General features: G+C 55.2%; 2 protein-coding genes across 2 annotated transcripts in view; one reads left to right on the forward strand and one right to left on the reverse strand.

Annotated features, from left to right (window-relative positions):
* The first annotated feature begins 546 nt into the window (after nt 1-546).
* On the forward strand, nt 547-16,445 carry SPRYD3 (SPRY domain containing 3). The gene is made up of 12 exons (XM_044679244.1): nt 547-678; nt 877-1,013; nt 2,830-2,979; nt 3,915-3,990; nt 4,405-4,529; nt 4,890-5,025; nt 5,906-6,094; nt 13,254-13,403; nt 13,675-13,732; nt 14,694-14,813; nt 14,881-15,053; nt 15,226-16,445. Exons 1-12 carry the CDS (start codon nt 547-549, stop codon nt 15,358-15,360), a joined length of 1,581 nt encoding a protein of 526 aa, XP_044535179.1. The 3' UTR covers nt 15,361-16,445.
* The window catches only part of TNS2 (tensin 2), a 34,881-nt gene continuing 29,966 nt past the window's right edge, over nt 16,413-21,327 (reverse strand). Inside the window, exons 2-13 of the mRNA XM_044679245.1 lie at nt 19,874-21,163; nt 19,522-19,678; nt 18,819-19,411; nt 18,546-18,635; nt 18,309-18,434; nt 18,090-18,182; nt 17,907-17,984; nt 17,619-17,696; nt 17,301-17,469; nt 17,135-17,203; nt 17,014-17,043; nt 16,413-16,931 (exon numbers count right to left, since the gene is read on the reverse strand). Of these exons, the coding sequence (XP_044535180.1) occupies nt 16,793-16,931; nt 17,014-17,043; nt 17,135-17,203; nt 17,301-17,469; nt 17,619-17,696; nt 17,907-17,984; nt 18,090-18,182; nt 18,309-18,434; nt 18,546-18,635; nt 18,819-19,411; nt 19,522-19,678; nt 19,874-21,163 (2,912 nt within the window). The 3' untranslated portion in view covers nt 16,413-16,792. The remainder of the gene's footprint in view (nt 16,932-17,013; nt 17,044-17,134; nt 17,204-17,300; nt 17,470-17,618; nt 17,697-17,906; nt 17,985-18,089; nt 18,183-18,308; nt 18,435-18,545; nt 18,636-18,818; nt 19,412-19,521; nt 19,679-19,873; nt 21,164-21,327) is intronic.

Consider the following 21,327-nt stretch of genomic DNA (forward strand, 5'->3'; position numbering starts at 1 on the left):
TAGCTCATTTTACAGATGACCACACTGAAGCCAGTGTGACTTGCTCAGGGTCCCCCCCCCAACCCCCGAAGTGTTTTGACTCTTGGTGACCCCATTTAGGGTTTTCTTGACAGAGATCTTGGAGGGGTTTTCCATGTCCTTCTCCGGTTCATTTTAAGATAAGGACACGAAGCCAGCACGGTTAAGCGACTTGCCCAGGATCCCCCAGCTAGGAGCTGTGGCTTGGCTCCGCGCTAAGAGCTGGGTTCTCTCGTTGGAGCTTCTAGGCTGTCCTAGAGCAGCGGACTCTTTCGCCGGGACGCTCTGCACCTTCTCAGGAGACCCCACCCCCGAGTCCAGGGCTGCTCATCACTAGGGATGGGTCCCACGCGTAATTAACGATACGGTTATTAGTGAAATGAGAGTGACTATGAGCACGTGGCTCAGGTCCTTCTCTCTCTGGAGGGCGCAGAGAGGAGGGGCCTCGTTTCCAGCCGCAGCGCCAGGCTGGACTCCAGGGCTAGGCTTCGGTCTACATTGGCGACGGCTGACCGCGTGCCATGAAGAATGGGGGAGTGCACGGGAGAGCACTCGGTAAAGTGCCTTAGGAACGCCGGGCAGAGTAGGTCCGGCCGTCCCGACCCCAGAGCGCAGGCGCCACCCCTACAACCTCCTCCGGCAGTCTCTGGAGTTGGCCCGGTAAGTCAGGCTGTGACATCACCTCACTCCGGTCGGCCCGCCCCGCATCACGTGACAAAGCCCCAGCTACTCTCGACTTCGCCGAGACTCCTCGCACTCCGGTTCCAGGCCCCGCCTCCTCCTCTCGCCCCTCCCACTCTAGCTCCAGGATTGGTCGCTTCTAGCGCCTGTCAGCGCGGCCTCGCGGATTGGCCTTAGGTGAGTGGACGGGGGGGCGGAGCCGGTGCGGGCCCGGGAGGAAGGGCGGGGGACCCGGATGTCGGCGGTGGCTACCCGTGTCCCGGCAGCGGCGAGGGTCTGGCAGGCCCATGGAGGAGGAGGACGGGGCTGTTGGGGTAGGCGGGGACCAGGGGGCGGGCTGTCCATGGGATGGCTGGGCGGGCCCACTCGACACCCCCTGGCCCTGGAGGGGCACCAGCTTTCTGGGTCAGGAAGAAGCCGGTGGCAACGCTGGGGGGCCCGGCGGATTGAAGAAGGGAGTCGGGGCAGCTGCCAGGCCCCGGGGCTGTGCCTGTGGGGGTCATAGGGGTCACGGACTATATGTGCTGGGTGGGGGTGGGGTGAGAGTGTCTGGGGGGCGGAGTGTGCTGGAGAGACTGGGAGGGAGTGTGCAGGGAGCCTCCATCTGTACTGATTAAAATGCTGAAGTCCTGAGTGCCCAGATGTGGGGGTCGGAATGCTGAAGTCCTGGGGGTCCAGATGTGGGGAGCCTCCATCTGTAGGGGTCGGGGCCCCGAAGTCTTAGGGGCCTAGATGTGGGGGTACCGCCATCCATAGGAATTAAGATGCTGAAGTCCTGGGCACCCAGATGTCGGGGGTGGGGGTGCGGGGTGAGGGGTCAGAATGTTGAAGCCCTGTTGGGCCAGATGTGGGGAGCCTCCATCTGTAGGGGTTGGGGCCCAGAAGTTTTGGGGGCCTAGATGTGGGGGAGCCTCCATATTCAGGGATTGAGACGCTGACATCCTGGGGGCCCAGATATGGAGAAGCTTCCATCTGTAGGGGTTGAGATGCTGATGTTCTGGGGGCCCAGATGTTGGGGAGTAGACCCCTAGGCCCAAGTGTTTGGATTCTGAAGTCCTGAGGCCCAGATATAAAGGAGTGGGGGAGTCAGGGATCCTGTCTCTAGGGCTGAAGTCCAGTGTATGACAGAGATGAAGAAATGGGGTAGTTAGGCATCCTTGTTCTCTTGGGCCAGTGTGCTTTGGACCTTTAGGGATAGGGGTTACCAGATAGAGGGGCCGGGGAGATAAGTCCTGAAAATAGAGACTGATGTTGTCAGGACCAAGGTGTTGGGACTTTGAAGTCTTGGATATCCAGATATAGGGGAATGGGTAAGTTAGAGATCTTTAGAGCTGAGGTGCCTGCACTTTTAGATCCCAGGTGAAAAGAATAGGAGCATGATTACTTTCCAAGGCCAGAGTATCTGGCCTCTTGAGATCTTCGTTGCCGAGATATGAGGGGTAGGGTATGGATAAGTCAGAGACTCCATTCATTAGGGCCAAGATATCTCAGCCACTGAGTCCTGGCTATCTAAATATCTGGCAAGTAGGTGAGTCATTCTCCAGAGCCAAAGGGTCTGAACTGTGAAAGCCTTGGTATTCCTCTCCAGAGGGAATGGGAAAGCTAAGGACCCCCATTCTTTCAGGGCAAGATATTTAGGCCATGAAGTCTTGGGTACCCAAATCCTAGGAGAATGGGCACCCTGCTGTTCATTTTTTGTGGATACAGAGGCTGTTAGATCTTAAGTGTCCTGTTCCTGAGTACTGGTCAAATCTGTGCTGAGGTGCCTTGGAGATGAATCGACTGCCTGGTATGTGCAGACCTTTGACTAGATGGTACCAGAAACTGAGTTAGTGTAAGATCCTAGAATCTAGAACATTGAGATCACCCAGCTAGTCTGTTCTTCATTTTACAGATGAAGGTGGGAGGTTCTGTGCTCAGCACTGACCACAGAAGGAGCAAAGTGGTTTCCCTTCTCTTTCTCTCCTGATGGATAGAGAATGGGTTCGTAGGGTTTGCTGTTAGCAGGGGGTGGGTGTCATGGGACCAGGGAGCCACCTTCTCTCCAGGGTGTGGGATCATGGGCCTGACATTCTTGGCTGCTAGCTTGTGCCACCTCCCTGATCACCCTTCATTCTTTGTTGTCCATAGCAGGCTGGCTCACGTGAACAAGATGGATGACCTCAACCTGCACTACCGGTTTTTGAACTGGCGGCGACGAATAAGAGAGATCCGAGAGGTTCGGGCTGTCCGCTACCAGGAAAGATTCAAGCACATTTTGGTAGAGGGAGACACATTGAGGTAGGTGTGAGCAAGGGCTCCCATGCCTGGGTTTTGGGAATGGAATTGGGTTAGGGAATGTTGGCTTTCATTCTTGTAGGTGGGACTCCAGCATATTCTGCCTTTCCCTGAGTCTTTCCCTTTCCTGTGTTTCAAGGTTTCTCTGGAGCCTGGCCTCAGAGAATAGGAAGGGGCAGTCTAGAATCAGAGTGCTTCCTGTACTGAAAAGGGGACTTTAGTTTTCTTGTCACCAGGATACCTTATCCCATACTTATCTCTTAAGACTCCCTCTGCTAGTGCCTCAGGGTCTGGGCTAGAGAGGTTGTAACACTTTAGAGGCAAAGGGTTTCCTGATTCAGACAATTCTGTGTGTACCCAGAAGATACTGTTGGGCAGAGCTCAAAGGTATTCCACCCTCTCCCCATGTCCTTCCTTTGCTCCCTGCTCTTGTGTGTTTATCTGTGCTTTCTCTCTCTGTCCCTTCCATATCCCTTTCCCCAGTCCTAAATTGTTGCTGAAGGGGGAAGGAGATAGGATTATTTAACTTGGAGGAAAGGGTGGTTTGGTCCAGAGGATAGAGACCAGCCATTCTCCTGACCTACTGAGGACAGAGCCAGAGGAGAAGGGCTGAAGCTACAACATGAGGGATTGAGGCTAGCCAGGGTTGTGAGATCCCAAATGGGCAACTGAGGGAGACTTTATGTTGTGCTCCCTGGAGACTCTGGAACCTCAGATCAGAGACCTCCTCTGATCTGGTCTGGATTAGGTCCTGGAGGAAAGGGGAGGGGTGGGATGACCTCCAGAGTATCCTGTAATCCACGTTGTGCTGGCTTTTCAGGACTTGCCCCTTTCTCTGTGCTAGCCCCTTCAGAGGTAGAGGTGCTGAACTCTCCTTCCCCAAGAGCTGGGTCCTAGAACTAATGGCTGTCCTCTTATTCCTCTCCCCCCCCCCACAGTTACCATGGCAACTCTGGAGAAGTTGGCTGCTATGTGGCTCCCAGGCCTCTGACCAAGGACAGCAATTACTTTGAGGTGATGGAGACATGGGTAGGGTGGGTGGGGCTTCAGTGGGCTTCTTTGACCAAATTCTAGGACTGGTGCTATTCGGCTGTTGTTTCAGGTTACAGTCTATTGGGATCCCTGAATCTGGGGTTCTAGACGCTTGCCTTATTTTTCTCTTTTGACTTCCACTTCTTACCCCCTCAGCCGAGCATATTGGATCTTGACCTCCCTTTCTCTCCATCTTACTTTTCACTGTCTCCTGACTCCCTTGCATCTTATCATGGCAGCTCCCTGCCCAGTCTTTTCCTTTGGCCCTCCTAGCTTTCATTTCTCCTTAGCTAAGCTCCTGTTGAGCCCCCAATGCCCCTAATTTATTCACCTCACATTTAGTTCTTCTAACCTGTGGCACCCTTCTCACCTGCTGATTAGATTTTCCCCCCTCAGGTGTCGATTGTGGACAGTGGGGTGCGGGGCACCATTGCTGTAGGGCTGGTCCCTCAGTACTATAGCCTGGACCACCAACCTGGCTGGCTCCCTGACTCAGTTGCCTACCATGCGGATGATGGCAAGTGAGTAGCTCTTAGTCCTCTCAGCTGGGAGCCAGGGTAATGGGGGATTTTGTGGTATGGAAAGCTGACCATGGTGGATGTGTTACCACCATCCCCAGAATGGGATAGGATGAGACTTCCTCTCCTTTGGATCACTCAAAAGGGGAGTGGAGGAGAAAGGATTTCTTCCCACTGGGAACCTCCAATGTGAAGAGAAAGACAAGATAGTAAGATGAACAGGGAAACTGGTAGCAGCTGGCCTGAACAGTGCTGGGGCATGGGGAGAAGTTAGAATTAATGACCTTAGGACCAGTCTGGGAAGGGCCCCTTGCTCCATGACTCAGCTCTCGCCTTTCTATTTATTTATCCATCTGTCTGTAGGTTGTATAGTGGCCGAGCCAAGGGCCGCCAATTTGGGACAAAATGTAGCTCTGGGGACCGGATTGGCTGTGGCATTGAGCCCGTGTCCTTTGATGTGCAGACAGCTCAGATCTTCTTTACTAAGAATGGGAAGCGGGTGAGTAAAGGTCACTGTCCCCCAGGGTTTTTAGGCTCCCCGAGGTGATGTGAGACAGAAGGTAGAATCAAAGGTCAGCCTTTGCCAGTGACCCAGAGAACAGCTTTGAGGCCTTCTAGCCTGTGGCCTCGACAGTATTGCATCTATACTCTGTCCCGAGCTTTGGGATGAATCAGGCTGGAGGAAGAGCCCTGAACCTGGTCAGCAAAGAGCTTCCAGTGTGCCGAGACCAGAGAGAGAGGATCAGAATGGCACCCAGGGCACTGGCCAGAGCAGTCCTGTTTGGGGGTGGTGGGAAGAGAGGCCCCTGACCTCCCTGAGCTTGGGCAGGACTTCCCAGAGGAGGAATGGAGCAGAGGCCACAGGTGGTCCCTGAGACATGTGCCCTTCTTGCATTTTTAGACTTGAAATCTCTTTGTGGCTCAGGCCTTCCTTTCTGTACATTTTGTCTCCTTTTCCTTTATCCTCTTCAGAGGAAGGCTATTTATTGGGGAGGGAATGAGGATGGGTGGATCAGGCTCTCAATCTAGAGATTTCTTTCCTGGAATCTTCAAGCCCAGACTTTTCCCATTACATACTCAGTTTACAGATGGCTGTCCTTGTCCTGAACTTTGGATGAGATGCTCAGCCTGTCCAGGTCTTGGGTACCTTATCTGTAGAATGCAGGTGATGCGATTCTGACCCATCTTATGTGATGCAGAGGATGCAGCTTTGAGTGGCAGCTCTGACTGCTTCCTGTGGGCCCCTCTGAATCTGTTTCCTCATTAGTAATCTGTACTAGCTGTCTCCTAGGGTATTGGGGAGGAAAGCATTTGTAACCAGGGGCAAGGCAGACCTCCTCTCTTCTTACGTTTTGTGGGCCCCATCTTGTCTCTTGCAGGTGGGCTCTACCATTATGCCTGTGTCCCCGGATGGGCTGTTCCCTGCGGTGGGCATGCACTCCTTGGGCGAGGAGGTGCGGCTGCACCTGAATGCTGAGCTGGGCAGTGAGGAGGACGACAGCGTGATGATGGTAGACAGCTATGAGGATGAGTGGGGACGGTTGCATGATGTCAAAGTATGTGGGACGGTGAGTAGGGGCCCACCTCTGGGATAGGGTGCAGAGCAGTGGAATTAGGAGGATTTCTGCTTGGGATAGTGGCAGAAGAACTTAGGATCTTTGGAGAAGAGAATCCCTGGCTCTCGATGTGCTGACCCAAGCTGAATTCCCTGCCTCCTTCCTAATATCTACACAGGGTGATGGGAGTACCTTGATTTAGTTCTTTGGCCCCCCAAATTAGCACCATTTCTTTATGTATGCCTTCCTAGGTGCCTTTAGCATCAGGTTACCCAAGTCCCCCATAATCCTGTCTGTGCTTAGAGGAGCATTTTTGCTGTGATGGGTAGGAGGCTTATTTGGAGGCAGAATATCTGGACCCCATTTTGTTTAATGCTTTAACACTGCTGCTTTTGGCTCTCCCTGCTCAGTGCTGTGAAACCATTCAGACCACCATTCCTCTAGACCCAAAAGGACAGTGCTTGATTTCTGTATCATTCTTCTTCCTCCAGGCAGACAGAATTAGTTTGGCTACTCTCTGAAGTGTGCACACACACACTCTCTCTCCCTCTCTTTCTCTGTCTCTGTCTCTCAGGTGAGTGGAGGTGAACTTCCTCACCAGGAGCCCTGTCAGCAACCACAGTGTTCTCAAGACAATGTTCAGTGATGGCAAACACACCTTAGAAGTGAGATTCTTGCAAAATGCATATCTAGGCGAGTTGAACTTAGGAAAAACGGGGATCCACTTGCCCATCCAGTGTAGGGTTTGAAGATCAGAAGTCCTCTGCTGCCTTCTGAGATACCCTGCCCTTTGAGACCCTCATGTTGTCCCTCTCTTCAGCTCCCACCATCATTTTGACCACATCTGCAGAGCTGAGCTTGGGACAAAGCCAGGGAGGTGTCCCAGTTTTCAAGTTTGCATCTCTGACCTTTCCTTGGGGAGTTTGCTTGCTGCCCTCTCCTGCCTGAACCTGCCCCTGCTCCCCTCTCAAAGCACCCCAGCTCCTTCCAACCAATGCTTTCTCATTGGTGGAAGATCCTATCCATGGTTATAAATAACTTTCCCTCCTTCCTGCCTCCACACCCTCTCTCCCTTCCCCCCAGCTCTCCCCAGCAGCCCTGCAGGCTCAAGAACGCTTTCCTTCTGGTGTGGGCTGTTGAGCTTGGCTCTTCTCAGCCGTTCCCACCCTTCTTTGGGAGCAGCAGTGCAGCAATCCCATTGTGGAGTCATTTTTTCTCTTCAGCCCACACTAATGCCTAAGGCATCCCTCCCCAGCGCCTGAGACCTTGCTACCCTTTTTGTTTCTTCCCTGGTCCCCAATACAGTTGTTCTCCTTCCTTTCAACTTCTACCACAACCTTACCATCTGACTCTAAAGGGTAATTCATTTGTAAGAGCCTGGGAGAAATCATCCTGGCCATATTATTGCTTCTTCTGTTTTTAAGTCCTGTCTTACAGCTTCCACTCTTGGTAAGACCTTATGTTATCAGCTCTAGAAGAAATATTCTTTGTGACTTCATTGCCTCTTGCTCTTGACAGAGACTGAGAACAACCAGGACCTTTCCTCTTTCAAATGTCCTTGTAGATGTCCTGGGGACTCCAAAGGCTTCAGGGAGAGAGCTCAGGGCAGCCTTGTTTGAAAAATATTTTGATAATTAACTTGAATGTAATTGTTTTCCTTTGAAATCCTATGTATTTTGTGCCTTTAAAAATGTGATTCTGAGAAGGGGTCCATTGGTTTTGCCAGACCAGGGGAGAGAAACCCCTGCAATTAGCATTGTAGACTAGAAGCCTTGGAGTCTGGGAGAGCAAGTGAGTGGCAGAGCCAGGATGAGCATTTCAGCCCCTGAATCTCCTGTCAGGATGTTGACTTGTGCCTTCGGTCCCCACACAGGCAGGCGCTGATGACATGCTTCTTATGTAGAGAACACTGCAAAACTGTAGCTATAGCTTAGGGTTCTAATCAGCCTCTTCTTTGTCTTCCTAATAAGATAAAGTCTGAGTCTCTGAGATTCCCCTCTCTTAGTTCCTTTTATCAGTGGAGTTCACCTGAGAGCCTCTGTCTTCTCCTTCCCCTCCAGTTCATTTTTTGGGCTCCTCTCAAGAGAATCTGGAACATTCCTTCCTTTTCTTCCCCTGCCCAGTGTTCTTTTAATAATCTGCTGATTAATAGAGTCCCACTTTGTTTCCAGTTCTCTGCTCCCTCCTGAGTGCTGCTCTGGATATCTTGGCATAGTGATCATTTCTTTCACTCTGACTTTCTTGGAGAAGTAGTGAGCCTGCAGGTCAGAGGGAATGGATGGACTATTTAGTAATTTTCTTTGCCTAATTCTAAATTGCTCTCTGCAGCAGTTCCATGAACAAACCCTTCCACACAAACCTTCCAATGTTGAGTGTTCCCATTTTTTATCCACTTTACCAAAGTGTGGTGAGAGCTGAAACCCTGGAGCTCTTTTATTTTTTAATGTTTTTAATTTTTAAATTTAATTTATTTGATTAATTAAATTAGAATATTTTTCCATGGTTATATGATTCATGTTCTTTCCCTCTTTTCTCTCGGAACCGACGAGCAATTTCACTGGGTTTTCTCTGTATCATTGTTCAAAACCTATCCCCATTGACCCATGTGACCAGTCCTATGTTTTTCTTCTGGGTTTCTACTCCTATAGTTCTTTCTCTGGATGTGGATAGCTTCTTTCTCATCAGTCCCTCAGAATTGTCCTGGATCCTTGCATTGCTGCTAGTAGAGAAGTCCATTACGTTCAATTGTGCCACAGGGTATCTGTCTCTGTGTACAGCTTTCTCCTGGTTCTGCTCCTTTCACTCTGTATCAGTTCATGGAGGTCTTTCCAGTTCACATGGAATTCCTCCAGTTCATTATTCCTTTTCAGCACAATAGTATTCCATCACCAACAGGTATCACAATTTGTTCAGCCATTCCCCAATTGAAGGGCATTCCCTCATTTTCCAGTTTTTTGCCACCATGAAGAGTGAGGCTATGAATATTTTTGTACAAGTATTTTTCCATATTTTCTCTTTGGAGTACAAACCCAGCAGTGGTATGGCTGGGTCAAAGGGCAGGCATTCATTTAAAGCCCTTTGGGGATAGTTTGGAGCTCTTTTAAATGCACTTCTCTTATTGCCTGTGATTTGGCCCATGTCTAACTTGGTGAATTCTCATCTTTTGGAAATTGTTGGTCCCTGTTGTCTCATCTCTTTGCTTAGTCAGTGATTCTTGCTCCCTGGGGTAGGTTGCAGTTTTCCCTCCTATAAAACCATGGCCCCAAGCTCTGACTTTGCCTGAGAATTGCTGTGTTAAGTGGTTGGTGCCTTCTTGCTCCAGGCTCAGAGCACTGAGGTAATGCATGGGAGAGGATTAGACTCCCTTCATTCTTTCTTCTTGCTTGAAGCTCCTTAGTCACAGGGCAGCAGCTTCCACTGTACAAAATGGAATGAGTGATGGCCCCACCCTGGGCTTGCAAGCTGTTGGGGGGGGGAGGGGGCTCCCTAGAGACCCAGCCCAGGAAGAAACCATGCCCAAGCCTGACCTGCCCAGCAGAAAGCAAGTTCATGGTGTCTGTGCAGCTGTTGTAGGCCCCTTGGGTACTGAGCTTTTATCCCTCCTGTCATGGGAGATTAAGAGTCTGAGCTGGCACAGCCAAGCGGGCAGGTGCCAATAAAGGAAAGGAGACAGAGAAGGTGGTGATGGATTAGGGGTGGGGAGCAGGGAGGGAAACAGGGTTCAGAAGGTTCTCAGCTCTTCTGTCCATTTGCTCTGTAGCATCAGGCCCATTGCTTGCTCCTTCTGGGTCATGGGGGCCTTAGTGGTATAGAGCTTATTCATCCATCCATCCATCCATCCATCCATCCATCCATCCATCAATCAGTGATGGTGTTCTCTTTTGCCTTCTATAGATTGACGCCATCTTGCTTTTCTAGCCTTTTGCCATACTCTAGGCATCAGACAAATTGAATTACTCTCCCCTTTGCACACATCTTTGCATTTTGTTCCTGGAATGTTGTGCCCCTCCACCTCCACTTTCAACCTATCTTTTAAAGTACAAAGCAGATTCCACCTCCTCCAAGAAGCCTCCCCTCACATTCCATTTGGAACCTGCATTGTTCACTCTCTGATGCACTTGCCAAATCTCCAAGCATGCATACATATATACATCTGCCTATTAGTCTGTGAGGAGAGACAGAAAACAGAGGAGGGAGACAGAGGCACAGACAGTTTGCCTGTCTGCTGAAAAAATAAATATGTGGATTGGGAATAACGGGGTGCCAGTAAGGGAATGAGACAAACTGGGGATACTCCCACACCTCACAAGGGGAAAGACTGACAGGTTAACACAGAATAACTAAACAGGGATGTGAGGACTGGGGAATGGAATTTTGTCAGTTAAACTGACCACCTATCAGCCAGGGATGTTAAGTAACTCCAAGTAGTGGGATCTTAATGGTTTAGAGGAGTCTCAGGAAGTATTAATAAACAGATTTATTGTTGTTAAATAAGGGAAGTGGGGTGAGAAGGGTTTTCTAACACTAGAAAATAGCCCAACTGCCTATACTAAGCTTCAGACAGCTGGAGAGGGCTGGAGAGTTGGGATTCTCACTACACTTGTACACCGTGCTCCAAGGTGACACAGGAACCAGGATAAAATCCTTGTACAGCCAGTTAAGTCCACAAAAGCTCTAGGGAGTAAAGGCAGACTATTCTGCTGTCCACCAGCAGTTGGTCTGAACCATATCTCTACGTAGGCTGAAGTAGTAGATAGATGGTTTCTTCTTCTCTGTAATCCCAATTTCTTAGCTCTTTAGATACTCAGCAAACCTGGACCACACAGCTCACCCTCCTACTCTAAGCTTGGCCAAGAGAAACTCTCCTCTCTTTCAAAAACCCTGGCTTCACTCCATGATGGAATGTCCATGCAGCCACCCAAGGTTTCTTCAAGCTGTCAGCAATTTCTGCCTTATCTTAAGTCTATGCCTATACTATAATTTTCCTATAACACCTCCAAGAAGGTGCCTAGTGTGGTGCTCTGTACATAGCTTCTGTCTTCTCTCTATTTGTAGATATTGCATCGGGCAGGGGGAAGGGTATAATCAAAAGAGACCCCTACCCCGTCCATCTGTGCCCTCATTATGGTAAGGAAATGTGGGGGATTAGAAGAGACTCTGTGGGCATTCTCCTGCTTCCCTCACCGTGCACAGATGCCCACTGTATTTGAATCCATTTGAACTGGTTGAAGGGGGATGGATCTTAGGGTGCCTTAAAGACTCATGCCCAAGGTCCCAGGCAAAGAGTTTGATACAGAAAAGATGACTGTTTAGGTTTTCTAGCACTAGGGAAGGATTTGTGGGCCAGCATTTGCAGACTACTCCTCTCGCTTCTGTTATTACATTCCAGATACATCTAGAGACCTTTTGATTCCCCCATTTCCTGGCTTATGGGATTTCCTTAGCTGTTCTAGTCCATAAAGTCTCATGTTCCTTGGACAGAGCTACAACAGCTGCCCTCCCTAGGGCTAGCTAGGGCAGAGGGAATTTGGGGGCGGGTTTTTCTCAGGGATCAGGGTCTGGACTAGCTGTCTCTTGGCCCTGGGACTGGGGAACGTTGTGTTTCCCACATTAGGGCCAGTTGATGGTGTGGGTTAAGGGTAGCTGTGGGATCCCCCACCCTATTCTGCAACATTGGGAGCAAATGATAGGCTGGGGGCTACTCTTGGGAGATTAAAATAGCTGCTCCTAACCCCACCCTCCCTTCTCTTTTCCTCCTGACCCCCTTTCCTGCTGGCCCCACAGAGCCCTGTCCTAAGGGCTGGATGGTGGGAAATCCAGAGGAAGGGGGCACGGAGCCTCGCCTGATAGGGAAGAAAAGGCAGAGGGAGAGAAACAAGTGAGAGCAGTCTGGCACAGAATATTGGTGTTGAGGAGACAAAAAAGAAGTGAGGAGAACTAAGGGAAGACATTCGAGTGAAGGAGGGGAGAGCCCAGCTGGGAAGGAGGAGGGAGGCTCTGGGGTATGGAGCAGAGTTGCTGCTCTGATGGAACAAGGATGTCTGCATGGAAAAGCTGCTGTGAATTGGAGGCAGACAGAGCTCTCGTTGGCTGGGGGCCTTTGGGCTCTGTTCTTAGCCCCCCTTTTTTTCTAAGGGGGTCCCTGGAGCTTCAGAAAGGGAAGGCTAAGGGGAAACTGCTTCCTTTTCCCTTTGTCTCTGCAGTGAGGACACAGAGATGTTCTTTCATAGACAGGAGATCTCTTCCTTGCTGAGGCCATGAGAGCACAGGGAAGGTAGAAGGCTTCCCTGTCAAGGAGGTCCAGGGACCAGGGGCAGGGAGAGGTAGTGATTTTCCAGGTGGCTCTCAGGGGGGTAGTTCTGGCTAATTAAAAAGGGATTAAGGAATCCCAGGTGATATTAGGAGAAGAGGGTGAGTCATAGTCCTCTGTTACCATGGCAGCCTATAAATAAACACACCCAGGGTTGGGGTGAGGGTGTCCCATCATGCCCAAAGAGTGCCACTGTGGGGCTGAGTAGCCCCAAGAACCCACAAGCATGTCCCCCCTTCTGCTTCCCTTAAAGCTTGAAGTAGAGGGAGAGGCTGGGAAGGACCTTCAATGCTGAACTTGAGGGTGTGGGAAGCCCTAGTTTCACAGCTTGCTTTGGCCTCTCCTGCCTTGCCTTGAATTTGAGTGGGCCTGGGAGTTCCAGGGTCCAGATCCCCTTGGCTTCTCCCTGAACCAGCTGCCAAGTAGGACAGAGATCCTGCGAAATTGGGTCAGCCCCAGCCCAGACTGGGTCTGACCTGGCAGTGCCTGCTGGCCTTCCCCGTCCCCTTGTCCCAAGCGCATTGCCTGGGTTCCTGTATCTCTAGAGCTTCTACGTGCGTGAGCAGCAGGTTCCTCTGTGGCTCAGCCGCTGACCTTGGCTTTTGTGCTGTGCCTCATTCTCCACCAGTATGGGGCTCTAGCTTAGGGAGCAAGCTGGGGGGCCAGCAGGGAGGAAGTGGCCCCATTCCTGTGTCACTGCCATTCTCTTTAGCCCTCTCTGCTCCCAGACATTCGGGCACTTGTGTGCCTGCTATTCCACTCTGTCCTGGGAGGAGGCTCAGATTGCCCCGCCACTAGACTGGCAGGTTTGGGCTGGGTTTTAGCGTCAACCACCCTGGCATCACCTGCTTCCCTCCACAGCTACTGGAGTATGTGGGGAAGGGCAAGAGCATCATCGATGTGGGGCTGGCCCAGGCCCGCCACCCCCTCAGCACCAGAAGCCACTACTTTGAGGTGGAGATCGTTGACCCCGGGGAAAAGTGCTACATTGCCTTGGGGCTGGCGAGAAAGGTGAGGGGAGACTCGCAATGGAGGGGGCGGGGGTGGGCTGTGTGGAAGCTCCACAGACAAGTTCTGAGTCCCAGGAGCAAGGCCTTGGCACCCCGAGAACACCTGCTCTTCTGCTCTGGGCCCTAATGCCCACTCTCCCCTGGGGAAGTTTGTTTGGAGGTGATTCCCCATTGGCATTTGTCATGAGGCTCAGAAGATGTGGGGGGGAAACTTGGGGAGGGCCCTGCCCCTTTCTCAGTCCCCCAGACCTCTTTTTTCCTGCCTTGGCCAGGATTACCCCAAGAATAGGCACCCTGGCTGGAGTAGAGGTTCCGTGGCGTACCATGCAGGTAACTAGAGGGTCCCGGGCTGGGGGTTGGGGTCAAGGGCATTTTCCTCCCTCCTCTGGTCAGCCTTGGTGCAGGGAAACCTTGGTTTCTGTGTCCCGTCCCTCCTCCCCCCTACTCCAGCTGTGAGCCTTTTCTCCCTCTCGCCTCTCCTCTGCCTAATTGTGTCTGTCCGACTCTCCAAGCATGGGGGGGCGGGGGCGGAGCTGGGCCAAGCTCTGGGGCATTCCAGGGCTCTCAGCTGGCTTTCTCCCCACTTGTTCCTGCAGAATCTGCCTTTTTCGCTTGTGTTTTGCCCCCTTTCGGCACTTTTTTAATCTGAAATTTTCTTCTAAAATTTTTTTAAAATTTCCTTTTTTTTTGGTTTTACAAAACTGACAAACGCCAGCTTTTGGCCTGTTTGGTTTTATAAATCCTCACCTCCCATCCTAGAATCTGCCCTGGGTATTGGTTCCAAGGCAGAAGGGCTAGGCAGGCAATGGGGGTCAAGTGACTTGTCCACGGTCACCCAACAAGGAAGTATCTGAGGCTAGGTTTGAACCTAGGACCTCCTCTCTCCATGCCTGGCTCTCCATCCCCTGGGCCCCCAGGTGCCCCCATGTGGCCTGTTTTTAAAGATTACACACCACATTTAGCCTTGTAGTGCCAGCGCTGCCCCCTGGCTGGCTGGACCCCGCTCTGCTCCCTGCGGCATATCACAAGTGGGGTTCCTCGGAGGGGCTTGTGTCCTCCTTGCCTACCCCTCTGCCACTCATGGCAGTGCCCCGGGGCCTCGGTTCTTGAGTCACCGGATGGTGGGCCTGGCTGTGTCCTCGCTGCTAGAATGAGGACAGTGAAGCCTGCCTGGCTGGCAAAATCCTCCAGGAGGTTTGGGGGGCCAGACAAGCCCTTCCCAAGCTCGGCAGGGCTGGCCAGGCCCGGCCTACAAGTGAGTTCTCCCTCCCTCCCTCTGGCCTCTACCCAGATGACGGGAAAATCTTCCACGGCAGTGGCGTGGGGGATCCTTTCGGGCCTCGCTGTTACAAAGGAGACATCATGGGCTGCGGGATCATGTTTCCCCGGGACTACATTCTGGACAGCGAAGGTGAGCAGGCCGTGGGGGGGCTGCAGGCCCGGCCCCGGGGCTCCGCTCACCTGGCTCGCTCTCCCAGGAGACAGTGACGACAGTTGTGACACAGTGATCCTGTCTCCCACGCCTCGGGCCGTCCGCAATGTCATGTACCTGCACCAGGAGGGGGAAGAAGAGGAGGAGGAAGAGGAAGAGGAGGAGGAGGAGGAGGATGGAGAAGAGATGGAGCAAGGGCACGAAGGCAAAAAGGTGGTGGTACGTGCGGGCTCCTGTCCATCTGAGGGGGGGCCCCATTGGCCAGCCCCTGCACGCTTTTGCTGGGCTGTGGCAGGGATTGTTTGCTGGCCCCTGCACGCCCTCTTGTGGCTGCTCTGCGGTGGGCACCTTGGCAGAATGCTTTAGGCACCCCCGGCTTCTCCTCCCACAGGTGTTCTTCACCCGCAATGGCAAGATCATCGGCAAGAAGGATGCTCTCGTGCCCCCTGGAGGCTTCTTCCCCACCATTGGGATGCTGAGCAGTGGGGAGAAGGTCAAAGTGGACCTACACCCCCTGAGCGGCTAGGGCTTCTGTGGGCACCCCCTTTTCCTCCTCCTTCCTGCGTCCTTCCTTCCCCTGGCCCCTGCCCCACTCTTCCAGGGTTCGAGGAGGCCTTCGTTCCATCTCGGGCCTTGGCGGAATGCCGGGCCAAGTCCCCGCCGAGTCTGGCAGCTGTTGGCGCCTGCCCCTCTGGTCCGGGTGTCCCCTTGATGATCATTACTCAGGGCCAAAGCCCCAGGACAACAGGGACGGGCCAGCGGGCTGTGCCCACCTTGGTTTTCTGCCAGTGATTCCAAGGCGCCAAACCTACCAGACTCCTGGCCCCTGGGTCAAAGGAGGAGTCTCGGGGCCACGTCTGAGCCCGAGCCCACGGTGGCCAGATGCCCCGTGGCACACGTAGCCATCCCGAGACGTGGCTCTGCCTGAGGACCTCGCCACCGAATGTCTGAGAGATTTGCTGCTTCCGTCTGCCCCTCCTCCTGCCCCTGCTGGCAGGGCTTGGGGTGAGGCTTTTTGCTGGTCCCGACCCATGCCCGCCAGCCAGGGACGTTCTCTGTTCTTTCTTCTGAGGTCTGGGAGATGCCTGGCTCCTGTCTCTGCAGCCCCACAAAACAGCCTGGTGCCAAGTGTGTGTGGGGAAGGCGAGGCGCCCCCACGGGGATGCCCAGGTGGCCTGCCTCGGCCCTCCCTTTCCCGGTGTTGCCCTCCCGCGTCCCCTGGAGGTGTGGGCCGTCTGCTTGCTGCTTGTTCCAGTCGCCTGGTTTGCGTCAGTGTTTGGATTCCAGCTCTCGTGCTCTCTTCCCGACCCCCTTCTCCTGGCCCAGGCCGGGGACAGCAATCCCTGGCTGGCCCAGAAGGAATGGGGCCTGGGGAGGGGAAGGGGCTGAGCTGCTGTGTTGCTGGGGGACCCCGCCCTCTGGCTCCCCCATCCCCTGCACTATGATGTATGAAACGAATGTACAGACCAGAGTTGTTTATACGGCCAATAAAGATGGAGTTTCCATATTTATCAGGATGCCCACCGAGGCCTTGGCAGGAGGGGTTGGGCATGAGATAACTGGGGGGCCAACTTGGACTAAAGCTCATATAAATTCTTTATTAGACAAAAATAGACTCTTTTTCTTCATAGAACCTCTTCCTGGTCCTGCTCTCCCTGGTCGGTGGGAGAAAGCAGGAGGAGGGGGACCCAAGGCCCCCCCCTTCCCTTTCTCCCATGGCCCACGCAGGCTCCAGGCAGGGCCATCCTGGGCCCCTCTGGGCACCCCTCTAGTGCTTCGGAGCTCTCCCCCTCCCCTCTGCTCACCTACAGTTTCCATCAATGCTGGCTCACTCCCTCCAGTGCTTGGAGGTCAGGCTGGGGGTGGTGTGGGGGCGGGGAGGGGGCTGTGGCTGTGAATCCACGTGAAGGGAGGTGAGGGGGGGTTGGGGGAGCAGGCGCGGTCCGGCTTCGGCCTCTTCACTTCCTTTGGCCCAGCAGGACTTTGGTGATGAAAGTGACGATGGCCACCGCTGGCTGGTCGGGGTCAAGCTCCGAAAAGAGATGACACACGTTTTCCCAGGGGCTGCCCGGCTTCCTGGCCACGAAACCAAAGATCCTGGGGAACCAGGGGGCAGAGATGAGGGGAGAGCTCGGGGCTTCGGGGTGCCCGGGCCCAGCGGGAGAGAGGCCCTACTTACTTGGAGGTGCTTCCGTCAGCGTTGGTCCATCTAGAGGGGAAGGAAAAGGAAAAAAAAAGTCGGAGGGACGGAGGGCGGGCGGGATCCCTGCCGTGGGGGAGGGGCGGCGCCGGGCGCTCACCTTCGGTCCTGAGGGTCGGTGCTGCAGAAGGTCACGCTGTTCACGGGGTAATGTCTCCGGAAGAAGAGCCTGGAAGTGGAAGCGAAGGGGTTCGAAGGGGTTGGGGATGACGGCGGCCCGGGAGGGGGAGGGGCGGAGCCCGCGCCGCCCGCGCCCAGAGACTCACTTCCGAAGGTTGTCCGTCAAGGTGATGCCTTGGGCCGAGACCTTGAAGTGCACGGTGACGGGCGAGGGGGCGGGGCTGCAGCTCAGGGCAGCCGAGCTGGCCCGGGACACGGCCTGGGGGCCCGTCAGAGACTCCGTCTCCACCGAGGTCAGATACAACACGCTGCAAGCTACAGGGGCGGCAGGACCGTGAGGGGAGGGGCAGGCGCCCTCCTTCCCAGCATCCCCGGCGGGCCGGCGAGCGGAGGGCGGCTGCCTCCAGACCCCGGGGATACCCCACCCCCGGTCCCTGCCAAATGGGGGGGAGGGGCGCTCGTACCTGCCCCCTGCCGCAGGAGGTCAGACGCAGTGCTCATGTTGGCGTGCACCGGCACGTCGGGGGTCTTGTCCAGGGGATCTGGGGGGGGGGGTACGGACAATGTGGTCAGAGTTGACGCCCCACTAAGGGCCAGGACCCACGGGGCAGCCTCAGGACCCACGGGGCAGCCTCGTGGCTTCATTCGGCCTCAGACCCTAGCAGGGTGACCCTGGCCAAGTCACCAACGCCTAGGGCCCAGCCCTTGCCGCCGGTGGGTCACGGTTTAAAAAAGCAAATGCAGGTACCCACCTTTACTGGGGATTCGGAGGCAGCAGGGAAGGGAGATGGGGGCGATGGAGTGCTGGGACACCAGGGCCGACAGGCTGCCTGGAGACGGGAGAAGGCAGTCAGGAGCCCGCACGCCCCACGGGGCCTTCCCCCGCCCCTCCCAGCCAGACCCAGGGGGCCCCAAGGACCCCCCAGGCCTCTTACCAAAGTGGGGCTCAGTGGGGCAGCCCTTGATTTTCACCCCTTTGGGCCCCGTCTCGATGAGGAAGTGCCGCACCAGCTGTTCTGAGGGGTCGCCTGCGGAGTGGCCAGGAAATGAAGCTGATGGGGGCTGGCGGTCTCCTAAGAGTTCTCTGCTTCCCACCCCACCTTGGTGCCCCCAAAGAGAAGGCGGCAGGCTCTGCCCCCTACACCCCGGCTCACCTTTCCAGGCCTGGGCGCTGGGTGGGGGGGTGGCCACTTTGAGGGCCAGCCCGTAGGCCCCCTGGAAGGAATGGCTGTCTCGGATGAGGAAGGCCCCGGGCTCCTTGTCCTTCAGCAGGGAGATGGCTGGGAGGGAGGAAGAATATGCAAGAGTCCTACCCCTGTCCGCCCCAGCTGGAAAGGGCATTGAGGGAGATGGGGGGCCCCAGGAGGGGCCCGACTCGCCAGTCTTCTTACCCTGGTCTCTGGACAGGTGGGGCTTGTACCAGAACTTGGACGTGTCCTGTACAAACTTGACGTTGCTCTGGCTCTCTTGGGGAGGGGGCTCTAGAAACACAGCAGGACGGTGGCACTGGCCCGGGGCTCTCCCCAACGCGAGCTCCCCAGGGGCAATCGACTCGCAAGTACTCGGTGCCCACTAGGGGCTGAGCATGTGCCAAACCCCCCTCCTCGAGTCCGTGTTTGGAGTCCCTCCCATCCCAGCGGGCATCTCGGGCATTCGAGGGATACCTGGAGAACTGGGGGCATCATCCGGAAGCAACGGAGCAAAGGTGACGTGGTGGGTGCCCCCCCTGCCGGGTGGAGATGCCTGCTCTCCACCCCACAGTCTGCCTGCCTGCTGACCACTGGCCGGCGGGTGTCGTTTCTCAGGCAGCGGGGGCTGGGTCGTGCCATTGGAATCATAGGATGCAGCCAGAGGAAAGGCGGGTGTGGGTGAGCTTTGTGGGGGCTCCGGGGCAGCCACGAGCCAGGGCATCTGGACAGGCACGGGTGTGAGGGGGGATCCGTCCGGACTGTCTGAGGGACCACGAGGACCCTGCCAGGTGGCATGACGGAGGCCGGGCAGTGTGGTAGGCACCGGAGTCCGGGGATTGGCACTGCTGGGGTAGACGCCTGGGCTCCTCTCCTGGGGCCAGGCCCTGGGAGAGCTGGAAGGAGAGGCCGCGTGGAAAGGGCCGGCGGTGGCAGGGTCAGTCCCACTTGCGGAGGGCAGCTCTGGGGCCTTTTCAGTGTTCCCCTGGGGAGCAGAGAGAGCAACTTCTCCAGGGTTCAGTCTCAAGGCAGGGGCCAGGCTGGGGGACCGACTCTCTCGGGTCTGGGGGCTGTGAAGAAAGGGAAGGAGGCAGAATCAACACAGTGAACTGTGCTCTCAACCCTCAGCCAGGCCCCTCCTGGCACTACCTGATGCCGCTTCCTCCCGCGGTCTCTGTACCTTTCCTTGCCCTGGACTGGGCTGCTGGTATGAAGAGGAGTTGGGGAGCCAGACAGATCCGATGGGGAACTCTCGATGCCCTGGGCATTTGGGGTTGGCCGGGGGAGAGTGATGTGCCCATTGGGGCCCTCCTGCCATAAGCCTGGTTCAGGCGAATCTGCAGAAGGGGGACAGTCAATGGGTGAAGGAAAACAAAGGTGGGGGCAAAAAAATCCACCTCCCCCCTGGGGCTGGGATCCATGCCCCACCTCCGCCCCATTCATCACAGGCCCTCATGCTCTTCCCAAGCCTCTCCCGACACCTTCCTGTTGGCCCTAGACCTTCCCCCACCTCCGACCACAACGTTACTCACCTGGACGTGCCAAGCTGCCTGTCTGAGCCAGGTGCCCCGGCAATGGGTACCCATCCCCTCCCTCCTCAGGAGGGATCTCGTAACTCAGCTTGCTGGATGGTGGGTAGGAGGGGCTTCCTGGCAACACGGAGCCAGGGCAGGGAGGGTGGACTCCAGGGTTAGGATACCCTCTGCTCTCATTGGGTGATACATAGCCCCGGGATGACCGCCCATAGGTGGGGCAGTACCCAGGCATGGCTCCCCCACTGCTGTATGCCACCAGGGTAGGGTACCCTGGATGCCCGTACCTTCCTTCAGGGCAGAGAGCATAGGGGTACCCCTCGTGACCATCCTCTCCGGTCTTAGGCTGCTTCAGGCAATTGTAGTCAGGCACTGCGGCGTGATGGTGTCCATAAGTGGGCATAAGCAATGGCACTGGGTGCCTGGACCGCAGAGGGTGCAAAAGGGGCTTCCCTGGCTCTCCTGCCCACCCCTCGCCAGCCTCCCTCTCCAGCCGTAGGCCATAGAGGGCAGCTGTGGGCAGTGCCAGTTTCTCTTCACAGGCTGGGCACGAGCACAAAGTGGGCAGACCCCCATCCTCCAAGATCACTACATCTCGATAGCCAGGAAGACGGTAGCCAAATTCTCCATTGGCCTGTTTGCCCAGCTTGGGTGGGTAAGGATACGGCCCCTCAGACAAAGATCGGCAAAGCTGTCTCTTCTCCAGGGGGACTTCCCCATAGCCCTGAGGGAGGGCCTCATAGCCCCCATAGGCTAGGCGCCTTCTTTCCAAGGTCCCCTCTGGCCTGTAGTAGCCCCCTCCATTGGGAGCCCCACAGGGCTCTCTGTAGCCATGGCGACAGGAACAGTGTCGGCTCAGGCCAGGCCTTTGGCTCTGGTAGACTCCAAGTGGGGCACCACTCCCAGGGAGCAGCTGGTCTTCTTCATCCAAAATGGCGGTCTCTCGGCCCACTCCACGGCCTACCCCACCTATTCCACAGCCTCCCAGAAGTCGCTCCAACTCCTGACGCTCAGCAGGAGTAGGAGGAGGCCGAGAAGGGGAATCAGCTGGGGGTTCTGTGGTCAAGGTGGAAGAGTGGCCCGAGTCACTGCTGACTGAGAGAAGCGGAGGCGGAGGGTGTTCTGGGGAGGGCCTTGGTGGGGAGGGCCTGGGGGCCCGCCGTACCTGGGCATAAGGGCTGCCGTCCAGGGGTCCCCGGGTGTGGGTTGGGGAACCTGCAGGGGGAAAAAATTGGGCAGAGCTGGAGGGAGAGAGGGAGCACTCACAAAATACAGATAGATTTAGATTTCCTTGTACTCAGGCTTTGTTTTTCCAATGGGGGGGGGGCGCCATGAGAAAGTTGGAGAGTGGGGGAGGAGAGAGAGAGCAGAGAGAGAGAAGAAGGAAAAGAGAGAGAGAAGAAAGAGGAGAGAGAGAAGAAAGGGGAGAGAGAGAGAGAGGAGAGGAGAGAAGA

The sequence above is a fragment of the Gracilinanus agilis genome, chromosome 5 (genome assembly GCF_016433145.1).
Source record: "Gracilinanus agilis isolate LMUSP501 chromosome 5, AgileGrace, whole genome shotgun sequence".
Taxonomy (NCBI): Eukaryota; Metazoa; Chordata; class Mammalia; order Didelphimorphia; family Didelphidae; genus Gracilinanus; species Gracilinanus agilis.